Source organism: Microcaecilia unicolor, chromosome 1 (assembly GCF_901765095.1).
Source record: "Microcaecilia unicolor chromosome 1, aMicUni1.1, whole genome shotgun sequence".
Taxonomy (NCBI): domain Eukaryota; kingdom Metazoa; phylum Chordata; class Amphibia; order Gymnophiona; family Siphonopidae; genus Microcaecilia; species Microcaecilia unicolor.
Window position 1 is genome coordinate 61,170,124 of NC_044031.1, and position 21,263 is coordinate 61,191,386.

At 42.9% G+C, this 21,263-nt stretch overlaps 1 protein-coding gene across 2 annotated transcripts in view; it reads left to right on the plus strand.

Annotated features, from left to right (window-relative positions):
- Positions 1–3,629: 3,629 nt before the first annotated feature.
- Positions 3,630–21,263, plus strand: part of CRHR2 (corticotropin releasing hormone receptor 2) — a 452,797-nt gene continuing 435,163 nt past the window's right edge. For both annotated transcript variants that reach the window (XM_030197833.1, XM_030197850.1), the window contains exon 1: positions 3,630–3,853. In XM_030197833.1, coding sequence (XP_030053693.1) covers positions 3,818–3,853 — 36 coding nt within the window. In that variant the 5' untranslated portion in view covers positions 3,630–3,817. The remainder of the gene's footprint in view (positions 3,854–21,263) is intronic.

A 21,263-nucleotide genomic window follows, 5' to 3' on the forward strand; every position in this document is an offset into this window, starting at 1 on the left:
CCCCATCCCACTATCTGTTGGTGTTCCCCAGGGATCTGCCCTTGGACCCCTTCTCTTCTCAATCTACACCTCTTCCCTGGGCTCCCTGATCTCATCTCATGGTTTCCAGTATCATCTCTATGCTGATGACACCCAGCTGTATCTCTCCACACCAGACATCACCGCAGAGACCCAGGCAAAGGTATCAGCCTGCTTATCCGACATTGCTGCCTGGATGTCAAACCACCACCTGAAACTGAACATGTCCAAGACCGAGCTCATCGTCTTTCCACCAAAACTCGCTTCTCCTCTTCCTCCACTTTCTATCTCAGTTGACCCTCATCCTCTCCGTCTCATCTGCCCGCAACCTCTGAGTCATCTTTGACTCCTCCCTCTTCTTCTCTGCGCATATCCAGCAGATAGCCAAGACCTGCCGCTTCTTCCTCTTTAACATCAGCAAAATTCGCCCTTTCCTCTCTGAACACACCACCCAAACTCTTGTCCACGCTCTCATTACCTCTCGCCTTGACTACTGCAATTTACTCCTCACCGGCCTCCCACTTAGCCACCTATCCCCCCTTCAATCTGTTCAGAACTCTGCTGCACGTCTTATATTCCGCCAGAACCGATATACTCATATCACCCCTCTCCTCAGGTCACTTCACTGGCTTCCAATCAGATGCCGCATTCAGTTCAAGCTTCTCCTTCTTACCTACAAATGCACTCAGTCTGCTGCCCCTCACTACCTCTCTACCCTCATCTCCCCTTACGTTCCCGCCCGAAACCTCAGTTCACAGGACAAATCCCTCCTCTCATTACCCTTCTCCACCACCGCCAACTCCAGGCTCCGCTCATTCTGCCTCGCCTCACCCTATGCTTGAACAACCTTCCCGAGCCCTTACGCCAAGCCCCCTCCCTGCCCATCTTCAAGTCTTTGCTTAAAGCCCACTTCTTAAATGCTGCGTTCGGCACCTAACTCTTTCAGGAAATCCAGACTGCCCCTGACTGGTCACGTGTCCTTTAGATTGTAAGCTCTTTGAGCAGGGACTGTCCTTCTATGTTAAATTGTACAGCGCTGCGTAACCCTAGTAGCGCTTTAGAAATGTTAAGTAGTAGTAGTGGTAGATAACCTATAGATAAAGGGAGATAACAGGGAATAATTCTAAGACGGCAATGATTCTGGACAAAACATTTTTGTGCCAATATTGTGGCCATAGAGAAGGCTGAAGCGGCTAGGGCTCTTCAGTTTGGAGAAAAGACAGCTGAGGGGAGATATGATAGAGGTCTATAAAATAATGAGAGGCATGGACCAGGTAGATGCGAATCGTTTGTTTATTCTTTCCAAAAATACTAGGACTAGGGGGCATGCAATGAAGCTACAAAGTAGTAAATTGAAAACAAATTGGAGAAGATTTTTCTTTACTCAATGTTTGATTAAACTCTGGAATTCATTGCCAGAGAATGTGGTAAAAGCAAATAGCTTAGCGGGGTTAAAAAAAGGTTTGGACAGCTTCCTAAAGGAAAAGTCCATAGATCATTATTAAAATGGGGAAAATCCACTGCTTATTTCTGGGATAAGCAGCATAAAATGTATTGAGCTTTTTTGGGATCTTGCCAGGTATTTGTAACCTGGATTGGCCACTGTTGGAAACAGGATGCTGGGTTGATGGACCTTTGGTCTGTCCCAGTGTGGCAATATTTATATATGTATGTAAGTGCACCAATCCCCTAATTCTATACAAGTCATCAAAAATTGTATGTGCAAATTTGGGCATGTGCCCAATTTGCATGTGAAATTTAATTGAATGTGCTTAGTGCCAATAATTGTTTTTTTTAACAAGCAGTTATTGGCACTTATTAGATGTAATTGGCATTTAGATATGATCTGAAAAAGTAGGCATGGAAATGGAAGGGTTATAGGGGTAATGGGGACGTTCCTAAAATTAACATGCATCATGTGCCTAATGTAGGTGCGTGCAGTTGCACCTTGTCTCAGTTGGTACAAACGGTCACACCTAAAGTTAACTATATCTAACCAAATTAGAGCTTCTAGAGTGTAAAATATTCAACAATTCTTTACGAATTCAATACACTTTCCTATTTCTACTGTTCTGGTATTATAATGGAGGAAAAAGCCTCAAATATGGATAGAAAACTCCTTTGTTGGACTACAACCTAAGGGAGCTTCTACCTAATCATCACAGGCTAAAATACCTCACAGATTTTAATGGTGTGACTCCTAATACTCAAATTTGTAAATGTGTAGGGATCACTTATCTTATAGCTGTTTTGTCGATATATCTAACAGCTAAGGCCCTTTGACTCCGGCCGAGTTTTGACTTCTGCTTCAGGGTACCGCGGTGTCTTCGAATCGATATTTATCATGCTCAATCTATAAACTGATAGATTGAGCATGATAAATATCGATTCGAAGACACCGCGGTACCCTGAAGCAGAAGTCGAAAGATTGAGCACGATAAATATCGATTCGAAGACACCGCGGTACCCTGAAGCAGAAGTCAAATGATTGAGCACGATAAATATCGATTCGAAGACACCGCAGTACCCTGAAGCAGAGATTGAGCACGATAAATATCGATTCGAAGACACTGCGGTACCCTGAAGCAGAAGTCAAATGATTGAGCACGATAAATATCGATTCGAAGACACCGCAGTACCCTGAAGCAGAAGTCGAAACTCAGCCGGAGTCAAAGGGCCGTAGCTGTTAGCTATATCGACAAAACAGCTATAAGATAAGTGATCCCTACACATTTACAAATTTGAGTGTTAGGAGTCACACCTAAAGTTAGGCACGATTCCCTGGCATAAGTGCTATTAACTTAAGGGCCCTTTTACTAAGCCACGTAGGCACCTATGTGCCCCCAACGTGCGCCAAATTGGAGTTACTGCCTGGTTACTGCATGGCCCTCACAGTAATTTCAATTTTGGTGCGTGTCCGCTACGTGCGTCTGGAAAATACTTTTTAATTTCCGGCGTGCGTCAGCTACACGCATAAGTCATTACTGCTCGGTTACCATGTGAGACCTTACCGCTAAGTCAATGGCTGACGGTAAGGTCTCAGACCCAAAATGGATGAGCGGCAATTTTCATTTTTCCGCATGTCCATGTGTGGCACAAATTTTAAAAAGGCATATTTTTCTAGGTGCGCTGAAAAGTAATTCTGCGTGCACCCAAAACACGCCATCTACGCTACCACAGGCCATTTTTTCAGTGCACCTTAGTTAAAGTACCCCTTAATATTAAACCTATAACTTCACCATGTGGAAAGGAGAGCAGCAGAAGACAGCCTGAAGTCTCACGGTTTCTTTGCTTTTTTTGGAGTGCTAGGTGCAAATTTACAGATCAAAAGACAAACTAATATAATGAGGACAATGATGTGCTGGTTATCAACCTGCTGTGTCAACTTTCCTACTGAATTCTCCTAGAAGGTAACTGTTTGTATATCAAAGCATACAAATCTTAAGAAGGTGATTCATGTCTAGGACGCCTGCAGGCTAACAGGCTAAATTGCACATTTGAAATAAAAGTGCAAAACACTCTACTTCAAGGAATAGCTGTAAAACAGCAGTTCAAACCTGTCTTCCCTGAATCTCTTAGCCTGCTGCTCTTCCATCAGGCTACTCGTCAGCTCTTCCCTTTAACGTTCAACATGATTGCTGCCTGCTTAAGGCAAAGTAAATGCGGATTCGAACCTGTAAACAATTCGCATTAATGAGCATCGCTCACCGACTGTTTTTGCCCTTGAGACAGGGAAGAAAGCTTACTGGTTCCTCTGGTCCACATTGCGGCTGCTCACAGTGGCAGTTCAGCCGCTATCATGAGAGTCGGCACTGGCATTTTTCTCCTGGCACAGGTAAGTCTCGGGGGTTAATGAGTTACACTGTGAGAACAGAATAGTTTCTGGGGTCTCCCTGACTTGGAAGTCCAACTCCAGGACCTGGGGATAGTCTGATTTTGGGATTAATTCTCATCAGAGACTTTCTGGCAGTACTGCAGTGATCACGTCTCAGCTGAAAACATTAAGCCCGGGGTAGTATAGCTTCATGGAAGTTTATATATCCTGATCAAAGAAAGAAACAGTACCAGGTCTATTTATAAAGTTAATGAAGCAGCTTTGGGGGGGGGGGGGGGGAGTTTTGTTTTCAGAGAATTCTTTTTGCCTTATTTTGTTTACAACCAAAATAATTTTCCTACCAGTCAGCCTTAGCTAATACATTAATACACTGCTCAGGTAACACTTTGCTAGCCAGGAGATATATGGGTTTAAGTATACAGTAAAGAACGGATAATTTCACCTTCAGAACTCTTAAACTGGCACTCTTGGTTCTGTGTACATTAAACATTTGTTGTGAATAAATGACAAGAAATTCATGGAACCCCACTCAGCAGCTGGAGAATGCAACTTGAAAACCAATACCTCTGTCCCTGTCCTCTCTGCTGGTGACAAATAGGAGCCAGGGAATGAATGTATAGTTGATTTAAGAAATTAAAAATGCAGTGTCCCATGAAGCATACCTGTCCTTAGCAAATATAAACAATTTATACAAGATTTATCTTGAAAAAGAAATACAGAACATAAAAAGTATATGCTATATATTTCCTATATCCTCTTCCTTAGACCAAAACCTCAAAGAGGATCCTGAACTTCAAACTTTATTTTTTTTGCAAATAAAATCATTTAACAAAAATAGCAATCAGGGGGCCCTGTGGGAGGAAGTTTAAGACTTTTTTTTTTCTTGGCAAGCAATTCTTAAATAAAAAGTCCATGTCATTAGTGCGGGAACAACTTTAAAAACTATTATGAATCAATAGTTAATTTCATTGAAGTGGCTTTAGTTCCCACTCTGATGGAGGGAGAAGAAGCTGATTGAACACTGGAAAGGTCTTTTTGAGTGAGTGGGTTTAGTGCCGACTGGATCCTCTGGAGCTGTACTCTGAACAATGTCACATCACAAGGACATTAGGGAGGGGGACTGCCATTTCCCACTGCTCCAAAACTCCTGCTGCCCCCTTTCTACAATACTGCCAGCTGGCTATACTAGATGGCAATATACTGGGCAATTTCTCAAGCAATTTTCGAGGTGGGGGTGGGGACAAGCAGAGGAATTTGCCTTTTCTAAGCAGGTTGTCTGTAAGTGCACATGCCCAAATATGTAAGAGAAGGGGGCAGGTTATATATGCTATAGAATAGCAGAGCTATAGGATGTAGGAATGTGGTCTGGAATGGAGTAGTAGATAGGATGCATTAAATATCACACTGTGGTGGTTAATCTTGCGGAGAAGTTCAAACTCTTGGCTGCCCAAAGCAAACAAGCAGAATTATTGTTTTAAGCACAGTGGGACTTGATTGTCCTCGACCCCTGTAACATCTGTGCTTTCTGAGTTTTCCTGTTCGCTCTCTAAACAAGTACTCTCATCTTTTCACATAGAAAGTTTATTTCCTTACCATTTTAGACCGGCAGTCTAAAAATTACGTGACACTAAACTACTACTACTACCATTTAACATTTCTAAAGCGCTACTAGGGTTACGCAGCGCTGTACAATTTAACATAGAAGGACAGTCTCTGCTCAAAGAGCTTACAATCTCAATGGGGGCAGTCTAGATTTCCTGAAAGGTATAAAGGTTAGGTGCCGAACGCAACATTGAAGAGGTGGGCTTTGAGCAAGGATTTGAAGATGGGTAGGGAGGGGGCTTGGCTTAGGGGCTCAGGAAGTTTATTCCAAGCATAGGGTGAGGCGAGGCAGAATGGGCGAGGGAGAGGCTTTACTCAGACTTTGTGCCAGTTTTGCTTCGATATTAAACTTGCAATAGGTTTATAGATAAAAGCCTGGCAGGGTTGTCTGCGGCTGGAAGTCTTTCTGTATTCTACCTTGGAGAAGCTTGGTTTGTTTTTCTCTTCAGTGCTCAACAGTATATATATGTGCTTTTAGTAGACTGGGGCTCATTTTCAAAGCAATTAAGGGTCTTTTTATTAAGTTGTGCTGCAAAATGGCCTGCGGTAATGTAGACGCATGTTTTGGGCATGCACAGAATCATTTTTCAGCGCACCTGTAAAAAAAATGCCTTTTTAAAATTTTTGCCGAAAATGGACGTGCGTCCATTTTGGGTCTGAGAGCTTACCACCAGCCATTGACCTAGTGGTAAAGTCTCACGCAGTAACCGGGCAGTAATGACCTATGCACGTCAAATGCCACTTGATGTGTGTAGCTGACGCCAGAAAAAAATAGTTTTTGCATGCACATAACTCAAAATTGGCGTGCATTGGGCATGCGTATGCGCTTATGCGGCTTAGTAAAAGAGTCCCTTAGACTTACAAAGTGCCATAAGTTGCTATGGAACTGTGTAAGTGCTTTGAAAATACTTGTCCAAAATGTTGCATAAACAGGAAGATGGATGTTTTTCTAGGGAAAAAAAATGTCCAAATCTCTATTTTTAATCCCATTTTTTAGATATTTTTCTATGCTGTTCATCTGCAGTGCATCCAAATCACAATGGGGCATGTTAAGTGTGGGATCTGGGTCAGAAGCGGAGCCAGGTTGAATGGCGCGGAGGGAGCGAAAGCGGTACGAAAACTGACTTCCGCCGGCGCACATTTTCAATGCAACACATTGAGAAAAAAATAGGCGCTGGCAGAACTCAGTTTGGTGGAACGGTCGCTCCATGGTGCCCCCCTAGCTACGCCACTGATCTGGGTGTTCCTAACATATGGACGTTTTTCTGTCATAATAGAACAAAACAAAAATGTCTAATGATAAAAGTTGGATGTTTTGGTCTACACCTGTTTATAATGAGTAAGCCACAAAAAAGTGCCCTATCAAATAACCTCTGGAGAAATAAAGGCATGACACCCCCTCCCCCCAAAGATATGAATGAAGCAATACATACCGGCCTCTGACAGCTTCAGATGTTATGGTCAGTCCTATTAGACCAGCAAGCAGTTCCCTGGAGTAGCCTAGTGGTCAGTTCAGTGCACTGTGGAGAAGGGGACCCAGGCTCATAATTCACTGTATTACACTTGTGGTGGAAAGTGTCAGCCCTTCCCCCCCCCCCAAATCTATCAAAAAATCTACTATACCTACATATAGGGATCACCTGCAGCCATAAGGTCTATTGTAGTGGTGTACAATTGGGCACAGTACATTTTCGGTGGGTTTTGGAGGGCTCACCATACAATGTAAGGGGGGTAAGAGTGAGATGTATATCCAGGACTTCATATGTTAAATCCACTGCACTGTCCCCTAGGTCTACTAAGAATGCTGGTAATGGATTGATTTTGTGCATTTTTCACTTGGACTTTTTTTTTTCTTGAAAATGGTCCAAAAAGATAGATGCAGTTAGCTCAAAATGTCAACAAAAATGTCTAGGAAATGGCCATTTTTGAAACACAAAAGATAGATGTTTTCCAGATTTGAAAATGGGCATGTTCACTACTTGATTTTTGGACCTTTTCAGCAAAACATCCAAAGCTGGATTTAGACATCATATCAAAAATGCCCCTCCACCTAGCACTTGAATTTATAATCCAGCTAGTACAAGACAAAATGTTTTCTGATCAGTGAACCAATCACTGCAGCCAAAATGTTTTGGAAAGTGTGAAAAACACAGGGCTCCTTTTACAAAGCTGTACTGGCAATTCCCGCATGGCAAATACAACAAAGCTATTTGCTGTGCCAGAATCCCTAGCATGGCTTTGTAAAAGACGACCGTAGGAATTTCTTTTTTGTTCTCTAGTGAAATTAAAGTTAGCAAAATTGACAGAGGCAGGTGTCACCATAGGTCTAACCAATACATTGAGGCATGAAGTTGCGTGAAGTTCAGGACGTGGGTTCCTATACAAGAAGATGCATGGGGGGGGGGGGGAGGAGGGAGATAGGAAAATAAGTATTGGAAGCTGCAGGGTAGTGTGTTGTAAAATTATTTATAATTCTTTGATGCTCCTCTCTGTTGAACTCACGCTCAATGCATTTTGCAATAGTTTGTGTCTTAGTATGCAGTGATTGCATGCTATTTTTTTAAAATATGTTTTCAGAGGGAGTGGTATGGGTGGGTAATGGATGTTGAAGGGTTATCCAGCTACCATGCCCTAATTAATATATGCTAACTGGATAATGTAGATTTAAAATGGCAGCATAGGACTTAGTGTCTCTTAAATAGGAGGCAGTAAGTGCTCCTGTGTTAATTTTTGGCAGGTACCACATGCTAATATTAGACAATGACTTGCAAAAAAAAAACAAAAAAAACAACCTAAACAAAACTTTAAAAATAGGCCATGGTAAATCTGTGCTTAGAGCATGGGAAAGTCTCATATTAGCACATGCAAAGTCCAGATTTTGCCCCAGCTTAGTAAAAGGACCCATAAGAACACCTTATTTAATTACACTTTTCGGTTTAGAAATACTTATGAATAATAGTCCAGTTTAGGAATTATTTATGGTAGTAACTGGCTTGGGGTCCAAACATTTAAGGCAATAATAATTTAGAAAGTTTGTTATGCAGATCTATTGGGTTTTCAGTTAGAGTTGACATTAGGGTTGTATCAAATATTCTTTTTTTTTTAATTTTCCAATATATCACCACATAAAGTGAATATGCAATCGGCATTATTTAACATTAGGAAACAAAAATGATAAGTATATATCTTTACAGCCCATTTGTCCACAAGTTAAAGAAATTTGATTCCAAGATTAAGGAAATTAAAAAAGAAAAAAATACAAATAATAATCAATAGATGCTCCTCTGGTTCAGACCCCAGCCTGCTAAATTAGGGAAGGTTTACTATAATCACATCAACTCTTGCATCAATAAACTCTTTCAACTGTTTTGGATCTACAAACTGAAAATGTTTACCCTCAAGCACCACATTACAAAAACAAGGAAATCGCAAAACAAAATTTGCTCCCAATGCCACCACCCTGGGGCGAAGTTCCAAAAAGGCCCTTCGTCTCATCTGTGTAGGCCGTGAGAGATCTGGAAAGATACGAACCTTTGAGCCCAAAAACAGATTTTCTAAGTGTCTCAACGAAAGCCGTAGTACGGCATTCCTATCAGGCTCCAATGCGAAAGTGGCAAGCAGAGTTAACTTCTGAGTAACTATTTCTAATGAGCTTTCTAGGAATGAGGTAAGATTCATTCCCTCCCCTATTACGGGGGGATTTCCCACCACCACTCCAGTACTCCCGATGTAATAAGCCCATGTAATGGAAGGGAGTGAGTCCTTGTCCATTCCCAGGATGTCCACCAAATATTTTTTAACCATCTCCAAAGGAGAAATGAATGGCGATTTGGGAAAATTAAGAAACCTAAGGTTAAGCCTTTTAGTCTGATTTTCAAGGTATTCAAGTCGTTTATGTAGGAAATTATTGTCTTTAACCAAAGCTGTTTCTATAGATCCCATTTCTTGAATTTTGATAACCACACGTTCCAATTTCTGGGTTTGCTGTGCAGTCACTTGTGCTTGAAGCAGGGCAGCCTCAGAAAGAACTTCAATATCAGAAGAATTCTGCTTTAAAGTAGTTTGCATAGAGGTTTGGATATTGTAAACCATATCCCATAGTGACTCCAGCGTCACAATTGCTGGTCTAATCACTCCACTAGCCACAGGAGGAGATTGAGGTAGACTATCAGCCCGAGCTAACTTGGAAACAATAGCTTGAGGCAATACCTTTGAAGCCTGTTGTAGTAGTGTTTCCCGAAGTTGAGAATCTATCTCCGTTGCTGCAGTCACACCCTCAGACAGGACCAGCTGAGCCACTTCGGCGTCTGTCTCTGTTTGAACAGCCAGCAACTCTCTTCCAGGCTGGGGAGGTGCAATTCACTCCACAGGGCTCAAGGAAGCCCCGTTTCCACTCTCAGTCGACTCCGAAGGGCCGAGAGCTGCAGTGGGGGTCGAAGTTCCCTGAGGACCCGGTTGCTGCCTGGGAAATTGCAGGGTTGTTTGTTTCATCGTCGAGGAGGTCACAGGAACCAAGGGAAATTCCTTTACCTTCCCCCTCCGCTTCCCCATGGTTAACGAGGCTACAGAGGCACCGAGAGAAACTCACAAACACAGCAGCCTCCAGGAGCAAACACAGGTGCGTCTATTCACAGCGCCATCTTGGAACCTCCTGTATCAAATATTCTTATTCGATTTAATCCCAAACAGTGCCCCTAATACATTTCAATTTTAACATCAGTTAAATATCAATTTGCAAAATATTTTTCTCATATTCTCAAAAATAGAAACATTTAAGACAATTTATACTCGCCTTTTCTATCTAAGTTGGCATGGGGGTTAACATCCAACATGAAATCGCTTCACGTCAAGCTGTATCAAGGAATGTCCCCTTTAAAGTAAGTCATGCCATTATGAAGTCTTGATGCTTCCCCAGGATAGACCTAGAGGAAGAGACTTTGGGAGGAGGTGTGGGAGGGGCAGATATCCTCAGCTCCTCCAGCTATCCTCAAATTCAATGCAGTCTTTTAAAGAAAGTTCATTCAATATAATTGTCCTTTAGACTCAAGCTTTCTGTACCCGCCCCTCAGTGAATGGCTGAGGAAAGGGGACCCCCACCCTTTAATATACCAACACTGAATCTCTGGTATCCTCCCCAAGGTCAAACGTGAGTCCAGGGACACGTTTCTATTATATTCCAAATAAGTTCAGGTGCTCCCATTAAGCTTCTTCTCCACATATTGAATCAGGTTAACAACTAAAGCTGCAAGCATTCCCTTAGAATTCTTACTCTTTACCTTGGCTAGGGCAGAAGTGTCCATAGGCTCTAGTTCAGTCTCTCCCTCCACCCTTTGAACCTCTGACATCCCTTCTGGTGGCAGCCACTCCATTGGAACTCCTTCTCTACTCTCCTGCAGCTCATAATCATTACCATCAGCTGTCTTTTAGTCTTGTGACTGCCTCCTAGCAATCGTAGTGTGGACTACCCTCTCTAAAGAAGTCAGGTGATCTACCCCGGGGAAACTGGGAGTTGTAATCCCTCAAATGTTCCTGCAGATATCAGCCCCTCCCACGCCTCCTCCCAGAGTTTCTTCCTCTAGCTATATCCCAGGGAAGCTGGGAGTTGTAGTCCCCCACTTGTTCTGATGACTATCGGTCTTTCCGGAGCCTTACCCCCAAGTCTTCCCCTCTAGATCTTGCCCATCACAATATATATGGGAGTGTGTGTCTATGTGTATATGTACACACACACACTCCCATTCTCCTTCCCATATCAGTCAAAGTAGCTGCCACTCTTTAGACAAAGTGTCAGCCACATGTATATTATATATTTTTTTCCAGACTTAACTAAAATGACAGCAGATAAGAAAAATCACTTTTTAACACTGTGATCATGTCTCTAAGAGCTTGGTGCTTGTTATGGATAGTTTGCATGGGCTAGATTGAAAGTGATCCCACAATAACCAAGCATAACCATACTTATTTTATAGTATGATTTATTTTCTGTTCTAGCTGTGTTAATCATATTTGATATATTGTAAATAGGTGTGTTCTATATTTGATGGTGTGACAGAAACGTTGCATGGTACCTCTGGTATGCCTGTGTGATTGGATGGAAATGGTTGTTGAGAGCCAGGGAATGGCATAACAACTGGTGTCTATAATGTGGACAATGCCTGTGATTTTTTTTTTCTCCCTCCACCCAGGAGTTCATGTTCTACCCTTATGGTTCTTCTGTTGAAAGATATTAAGAACGGTTTTGTAAAGTTAGCTACCCGGCTGGATATTGTCAGGGTAACTCTATTTATTTATTTATTTTTATTTGTTGCATTTGTATCCCACATTTTCCCACCTATTTGCAGGCTCAATGTGGCTTACATAGTACCGTGAGGCGATTGCCATTCCGGTATGGCAAATACAGTGTGATATTATGTTATAGTAAAGTTCATGTGTAAACAGACACATTAGGGAATCGAAAGGAGGAAGAGTTAAGTTATGTCCATTTTGAGTATTAGTTTCGTTGTGTTGCAAGATTCAGGAGTTTAAGTTGGATTGTTAGGGTATGCCTTTTTGAACAAGTTAGTTTTTAATGATTTCCGGAAGTTTGGTAGGTCATACGGTGTTTTCACGGCGTTTGGTAATGAGTTCCATAGTTGCGTGCTTATACATGAGAAGCTGGATGCATAGGTGCTAGCATTTGCATACTGATTAAGTACATAAATGATTATAATACTGACATATACATGTGTATGTGTGCATTCATTCATAAATACCAACTATCTACCTAAGCATTATTCTGTACATAGGTATGCATCTTACAAAGGAGCCCTTTTACTAAAGTGTATGTAGTTACCACACGTTCACCACAAAATTTAATGTGTAGTAAATGCAAGGGGTGTGTCCAGCATCTTGCTTTGTGTACTGCACAGGGAAGATTCTTACCGTGCTGCATTACATGCAATTGCAGATAGCGCAAGAGCAACTGCGTTACTTGACACTGTATGTAACGAGGTGCAGGGCCAAACATTAAAAATATGGTAAAGCAAAATGTCTGGCAAGGTGGTGGTGCTCACTCCCTTCTGCATCCCTCCCTTGATCCCTCCAGTCATACTCTCCGACAGCATCCGATCCCAACCCTGCACCCCCTACAGCACAACACCTCCCCACTCCCCTCGTGACCAAAACCAGACCCCCCAAACAAACCAATCCCAGGCCCTGCCAGACAAATCCTGACTCCCCCCCCAGGCCTACCCCCCCCCCATGGACTCACCTGTGACAAGGTCATCTTCAGTGGGTAGCGAGTCTTCTCTTCAGTCTCCTGGGTAAGCACTACAATCCAAAATGATACAATGACACCTGAAATTTGGGTTATGGCACTGATCCAGGCAGTAACGGAGAAGGGTCTTTTTCACCTGGGACCACCACCCATTGATGATGATGACCCTTGTGTGAAGCCCAGGGAGGATGGGGGAGGGTTAGCCTGGGTGCGAGGTGGGGTTTGACTGGCAGGGAGTGTAGGGTTACCATATGGCTCCAGAAAAAGGAGGACGGATTGAGCCAGCTGGGTTTTACTTCCATTGCTTTCAATGGAAGTAATTGAGCCAGCCGGGTTTTACTTCCATTGCTTTGGAAAGCAATGGAAGTAAAACCCGGCTGGCTCAATCCATCCTCCTTTTTCTGGAGCCATATGGTAACCCTAAGGGAGTGTGTCTTTTCTGGCAGGGCACAGGGTTAGTGTGTCAGGAGGCCGGGGTTGTTGGGGGATGAGCTGGCTTTGATGATCAGGGGTGTGGGGAGGTGTTTCTGTGCTATACAGGGGTGTGGGGTTGGGATTGGCTGCTACTGGGAGGTTGCAGAGTGTGACTGGAGGATCAGGGGAAGGGACCTGGAAGGGGGAGAAAGAGAGGGCCACAGCACCATCATTGACAGTGGGCTGAGCTACTCGACTGCTAGTACTGCAGCTGCACTTATAACCCTCCTCTTCAGGTGGCAGTTCTGACAGCAAGCACCTGGTACTGACCCACTCACTGGCTGTCGCAGCCAGTCACATCTCCACCCACCGTCATGCCTATGTTAGACAGGATCTTTACAGAACAGGGGCTACATAGGTGCTTTCTAGGTGCACAAATATAGACATGCTTTTTTTATAATTGCCCCTTGTAATAGCATCAGAGCTAACATCATGGTATGAATGTAACACTCTCTAAAAAGGAGAAGCAGTATTTTAGCTTTATGTTCGATGAGGCCAGGGGTTCAATGATGGCCTTGTTTTGGTTATGCTAAACAGTGTCCTCCTTTAAAGTAATTTCAATAAATATGAAAGGACTGAACCATGTTGTTAAAAAAAAACTTGTAACTTTATTAAATACTAGTAAAAAAGGCCCGTTTCTGACACAAATGAAATGGGCGCTAGCAAGGTTTTCCTCGGAGTGTGTATGTTTGAGAGAGTGTATGTGACAGTGATTGTGTGTGAGACAGAGAGTGAATGTGCGAGTGTGTGTGTGTGAGAGAGAGAGAGAGAGCGTGAGTCTGGGTGCGAGTGTGTCTGTGAGAGAGAGAGTGTGTGTGTGAGAATGAGAGTGTGTGCAAGTGCGTATTTGAGACACAGTGTGAGAGAGAGAGAGAGAGAGTGTGTTTCACACAGATACAGTGTGTGCGAGAGAGAGAGTTTGTGTGAGACACAGACTCTCTGTGAGACTGAGTGTATGAGACCAAGAGAGTGTGTGAGTGACTGTGTGACACATAGAGAGTGAATGTGATAGAGTGTGTGAGAGACAGTGTGTGAGAGTGAGAGAGAGAAAGACATTGACTGTGAGAGAGAGAGAGAGAGAGAGAGTGTGTGTGACAGAGATCCCCCCCCCCCCCCCCCCCGTCCCTCCCTCTCTCTGGTGTCAGGCCCCCCCTCTCTCTCTGGTGTCTGAGCGTTACTTTGCAGGACGCTGAGCTCTGGCTGTGCTTCAAGGAACTGACCAATCCTATTTAATAGAATGCACCTCCAACATTCTGAAGCCGAGAAACCTCGTGTGGTTGGTCACTTCTGCTTGTGACGAACCCGGAAGTACGTGATGTCAATTCAGGAGATGGATACAGAGAGCAGGAATGCCTATCTCAGCCACTTCACTTTTAGAACGTTGGGAAAGTGAGGCTTCATTAGAACGTTGGAGGTGCGTTTTAGATAGAGAGATCTGGGATAGTGTTTCTCCAGGAAGTGCATCTGTCTTGAGCCAACACTCAAAAATCTAAGAGGGGAACAATTTAAGGAATGCTGCTTTTCTGCAGCTATTTTATTTTCAAAATGTGCTCAGTTTGAAATTCCGTCTTGTTCTGACATAGAAGGTGCTAAGTATTGGTGTAAGCCAAGATTCATTATTTCACTTATACTTCAGGCAACATGTATGGGGCCCATGGGAGACACCCCACAGTTCTTTCATAGTTTGATCCAGAAACACATATTAGCATAAATTGTCTCACCTATTCTAAACAACAGGAAGGGGCTGGTTTCCCTGACTTCTTAATGTACCAAGAAAGCATATATTCTGAGCTATTCTAGATGGTGGTACATTGATGATCTATATATAACCCTTCTTGCATGGCTGCAAGTTGAGCAACCTCTACTGTGGCTCCTTGTGACCCTGAGCTAGTCACTTAACCCTCCATTGCCCCAGGTACAGAACTTGGATTTTAGCCCACTAGGGACCAGTAGTGTAGCCAGACCTCAGTTATTGGGTGCGCCAGAGAGTGAACCGGGTGGGCACGATCCGCATTTCCTCTCTGCTTGCTACGCCCCCTCGGGGCCCTCGCCCGCCCTGCTGAATTAAAAATAAATACCTTGGCTGGCAGGGATTCCCAGGCCCCGCTAGCTGAAGAATCCCAAGCAGTCTCATCCTCGCGGCTGGTAGCAGCCCATTTGCAGCCGCCGACACCAGCACTGCCCCACGCCAGGCTCCTGAGTGCTAAGCATACTCAGTTCAACCAGAATGCCCCATCCACACATGTGCAGGGATGCCAATTGAACTAAGCATGCGTTGGGGGGGGGGGGGGGGAGTGCTGGTGTCAGAAGCTGACTGCTCCGGGGATGAGACTGACAGGGGAGGAAACTCTAGAGAGGACTCGTCAGCCAGTAGGACCCGGGGATCCCTACTGCTAGGGACTGATAAAGTACCTGCATATCATAAATGTAAACTGCTTTTGTTGTACCATAGAAAGGTGATATATCAAATCCACGACCCCTTACCCTGTAGAGTTGCAATGGTTTCCAGTTACGATCTACCCCAAGCACATGCTAGATTTACAAGTTAGTATAGCATTGTAATCATGCTTGAAATCATTGAAAAATGATCTGGAGATTCCATGGCAAAGAACCTAGCTACCTATCTGGTTCAATCATTACCTAAAAATAAATAATACCTCCTTTTATTGAGTTGTCTTGACATGAATGGGGAATTGTTTTTATTGGGCAACTTTCTGTAACTACTTTTTTTTTAATGTTTATAAAAGAAAAGTTCAATTTGCCTGGCTCTTCACCTTTCAGTTACTTTCTACATAAACACAACTTTATGGCACAGTTGCAAAACAGTCACTTAAGAGAAAAAGACAATCCCGCTATTATGGATTGTTGTCCTGAAATCCAGTTTAAAGGTCATGCAGCCTCTTGTTCTAAAGGGTTTTAAGGAAGCATTTTGTAAATCCTAATATCTTGTTGCAGAAACTGTTGCTCTACAACTCTGATGGCCAATAGGAGAATTCTTGATTAAAATCCAATACAGCTCTGACTTCATCAATGTTAATTATACAGAGAGCTTTCTGAACACCACTTAAGCTCTATGAGTTAAATAAGGAATATTCTAATGTAACGTGCTCATTCTGTAACATTGATTTTGGGTTGTTATTACATCTTTCATTCTCCAGTTATTGCAGAATTCTATTCACAAGTCTGGCCTAGAACTGCATTGATTTTTAAGTTTACTATTGTGATGGATAGGTCATAATGCTTAACTGGCAAACTATACCCTAATAAAAGGAAGTTCGATTATTCTAGTATCCATTGTGTTGAGAGCTGGCCAACAATTAGGCAAGACTAGGCAGTTGCCTGGGGCAGCAGCTTATGTAATGTGGTAAAGGCGATTAGCTTAGCAGAGTTTAAAAAAAGGTTTGGACGGCTTCCTAAAGGAAAAGTCCATAGACCATTATTAAATTGGACTTCGGGAAAATCCACTATTTCTGGGATAAGCAGCATAAAATGTTTTGTACTTTTTTTGGGATCTTGCCAGGTATTTGTGACCTGGATTGGCCACTGTTGGAAACAGGATGCTGGGCTTGATGGACCTTTGGTCTGTCCCAGTATGGCAATACTTATGAACTTATGTAATAGAAGTATGATATCCAATTATGCATTTGTTGTGGTCTGATTATGATTGTTGATTTAATTATTAAACTCTTGGCAAAGGGGTAATTGGGCTAAAGGCCAGAAATTTATTGAAGAAGGCGCAAGTCTGAAGGTTCTTCTAGTGTATCTAATACTCTTATCTAATGACTGGACCATCCCTGATGGCACTAAAGACTGTTCTCTAAAACTGGAATCGAAGAGGAAGGATTAATTTCATCTTCTGGTGGAATTCAGTGTGCTTTTTTGCCAGATATGAAATGCTAGCTGTGAAGATGATGTCAATGTTTGCATCTTGTGCTGTGATTTGGGTGCTGGTTCTAAGCTCTTGTGTGTACTCTCTGCTTTTCTCCCAATATCACACCAGACAATGTGGGATTTTGAAATGGTCTTTTCTATTTCGTTTATTTTTGTTGTAAATTGTAATGTGTAGCCTGGGACTGCCACATAGGTAAGGAAAAAAGTAGAGAAAGCAGGGAATATTCTCTGCATACGTTCAGGTGAGTTAAAACCTGGGTCCTTTTAAAAGGAGTTGAGACTACAATTCCCATAAGCCCATGCGCTCTGAAACCAGGAGAGCTGTGAGAAGAAGAGCTGAGGAAGCTGACTCAACAAGCAGAGATGCCAAGTTACCTAGTTCCAGGCTGGAAATTTTGGGACAGTTTTGGTTTTGATCTTAATATCCCAAAAACAGTGTGGGATTTGTAGTGTCTGATCCTGCCCATTGAAAGTAGTGCTGCATGTCCCATAATGCATCAGAATGGGCTGATCAGAAATCCAGGGCTGTTCCAAACTCTCCAGCCTGGAACTGAGTAGCATGGCATCTCTTATTTATTTATTAATTTATTAAAGTTCTAGATACACTGCCAACACGGCCAGTGTTTCGCCACCTTCTTCAGGGTAGTGGTCCATTATATTTTGTGCTGGAGGCAAGTTGCCTGTTTATGTATATGCTGGACATTGCAGAGCTGCCAAGTTACCCATTCCAGGAGGGAGATGCTTTGGCCAGTCTTGGTTTTAAACTTACATCCCAAAGCAGTGTGGGACTTGCAGTCCATGATTCTATCCATTAAAATCAGTGCTGCAGGTATCATAATGCACCAGGATGAGGTCGGCAGAAATCCAGGACCGGCCAAACAGTCTCCCTCCTGGAATGGGTGACTTGGCAGCTCTGGACATTGTGTATATCAGATTGCATTGCCTGTAGTACAGGGGCGTAGCCAGACACCCAATTTTGGGTGGGCCTGGGCCCAAGATGGGTGGGCAGAAGAACCTTGCCCCGTCCCACAGGTGATTTGGTCTCTCCTTCTCTCGCCTGCATGCCATATGGTCTCTCAAACATCCTCCCTCTCCCGTATACCTTTTTAAATAGCAGATTTTCACCAGCAGCGAGCAGCAACTAATACACACTGCTCATGTTGGCCCCACACCCTTCCCTCTGATGCAACTTCCTGTTTCTGCCTAGGTAGAAATACATCATAGGGAAGGCTATAGGGCCGATGCGAGCAGGCGAAGATCTGCTACTTACAAGGTATGCAGGAGGGACACTTGTTGGGAGTTTTTGGCTGGTGGGGCTTGGGGATCCCTGCCAGCCACATCATAGGTATGCTGCTACTGGGTGGGCCTGAACCCAAAGTGGGTGGGCCTGGGCCCACCCAAGCCCACCCTTGGCTACGCCACTGCTGTAGTAGTTTACGGTGCTTGTGCCCTTAATGGCAGGAAATGTCTTTGGACTACAAATCTTAGTCTTCCTGCAGTACCCTGTCATAGGCTTTTTTCTGGGCCTGTCTCTGTTCCCTATGCTTTCTGCAGAACTGCCAAGTTACCCATTCCAGGAGGGAGACTCTTTGGCTGGTCTTGGATTTCTGCCAATCTCATCCTGGTGCACTATGGGACCTGCAGCACTGATTTCAAAGGATAGAATCATGGACTACAAATACTTCCTGCTTTGGGGTGTAAGTTTAAAACCAGGACTGGCCAAAAAGTCTCCCTCCTGGAATGGGTAACTTGGTAGATCTGTTTCTGGGACTTTTCCTATTGGCTGGTCCTTGTCCCTGTGTATGCTTGGTTGTAGCTGGCCTGCTTCTCTCTCCAGTGGTGTGGAGGGAACCTGTTTATGTGCATGCTTCCCTATGAACTGCTAACACTGTACCTTGCTGAATGAGCTTTTTGCTAACCTGTGTAACATCATCAGATATTCACCAGTTTAGAAGTGTTTACAACGTCCACTCTCCCAGCTTGGTGCTGAATAAAATCTTTTATGGACTCCTGGCTGTGAAGATTTCTTGGTCCACCTGGTTTACTGCTTGGACTATACGTAGGGGTTTTTACCTTTTACCTTTGGGTTTGTTTTGGTGACCTTTGTAAGTGAAGCAGGAAGGAAATGTTTGTGGAGGGGGAGGGGAGATGGGGGTTTAATTCTTTTTCTGCTTTCGTGTTTTCTATTTGTGCTTCAGAAATGACAGCTGTACAGAATATGGTTCATTTTTTATACTTTAATTAAAAGATTTAATTGTAAAATCATAATTCTTCGAGGCTTCTGCGGATGGTGTTGGAGTTTGCAGGGATGGGGTGGGGTTGGGGATCAGTTATTGTCCCCACGTCATTTTCTTCTGCAGAGCTTGCCTGTCCCTCACTATTGAGCATGTGATAGTGACGGGGCTGTAAATAGAGCACTCCCCCCTCAGCTTAGAGGGAACAGTGGTAGTGGTGCAAAGTTTAGGTTTTCTGGATACATTTGAACTGAGATTCATGGTCCAGGTTTATGAAGTTCTTCTTGCTGAAACCACCTAGCTGGGGTCAGAAAAGATTCAAACCTATAGCTAAATGTATGCTTATTTTAGCTAAGAACACCATGTAAGTACACTTACAACATTTGCACATTACATTGCTCAGCAAACCATACTGTTTATCATTGTTTTTCCACAGGAAGAGCATCATAGTGATGTTCAATAAACAGTGTGTTTTCTAGCATCACTGACTCTTGTTGATGGATTACCCTTCAATGGAAATTGAATAAATAGCATACATTGATTACATGCCCTCTAAATTGTACTTGACAGCATATGCTTGGTTACTCAGAAAGCCTGAATCATTATTTTGTGTTTTTTCTCTATTACGTATCATTGTCTTTATATAATGGAGCACAACATTCCATTCCATTAACTGTCCGTTCCCCCCCCCCCCCCAAAAAAAAAAAAAATACAATTTGGAAGGGTCTTCCCTTAGATTCCTTACATTTGCATAAGGCCAGTAGCTTACCACCTAGTAGCTAGGAAGCAAAACTCCCCATCTACTGCTAGCTACTATTACCCCTAATCAATTCTGTAGTGCTACTAGATGTACCCAAACAGCCCTCGCTTGACGTAGTTTACAACTATTCAAGACAGAGAACAGGTCAAATAAGTGATTAGGGAGTTATTGTGAAAGGATTAAATAAAACATGAGTACTGAACAAGTGGATAACGGGTTAAGAATGAAAAGCAGCTTCATAAAGGAAGGCTTTTTAGACTGGATTTGAATATGGCCAGAGATGGAATATGATGTACCAACTCAGGAAGTCCTTTCCAGGTGTACAGGGCAGCAAGACGGTAGGAACAGAGGAGGAGAAGGGTACAGATAAGTGTCTTACCTGATGAATGGGGTTCCTGGGGAGGAGTGTAGGAAGAGATAAGAGTCGAGATACAGAACTTTACATAATTCAGGTAGCCTTCTTCTGCCCATTTTTAATTCTTTAACCTTTGAATTCTGGGACTTTATATACGTTTTCCTATATAATTTTGTATACACTGATCTGATTATTGCCTAGTAGTCTCTCCTGCTACTTTGAAATTCTGGACAAGTCTGTTGATTCCCAGCTGGAGTCCCATCATACACATCACAAAACGTTCATTAAATTTCAGTTTTGGATGTGACCAGGGATCACTAAAGATAACCTGCTGGATGGTGATTCTGCTGCTCTCTCTTCTTTGCTGCTATCCCTATATATATAATCAGAGATGCCAAGTTAGCGAGTTCCAGGATGGAGACATTTATCCAATCCTGGTTACATTTACATCCCAAAATAGTGTGTGATTTTATAGTGCCTGATTTCTGTCCCATAGTATATCGGGCTAGGGTTTATTTATTTATAAGGTTTTATTAACTGCCCCTATGAAGAGATTCAGCCAAGACAGTGTACAGCAGGTACAGTTTAACATAAAACTTACATAACAATAATAAAATGACCAAATATAAACATAAATACAATAAATGAGGTAAACTTGGAAAACAGCAAATTGAAACCTAATAATAGAACTACCGTGACACAGGATCAAAAATATACACATTTGACAGCTCTGAAATTCAAATAACACATATAACACAATGTCAGCATAATACTAATGAAACATCTAATAAACAAACATTAGAACATTCAAATAACATAGCTACGATACTAATGCTTTT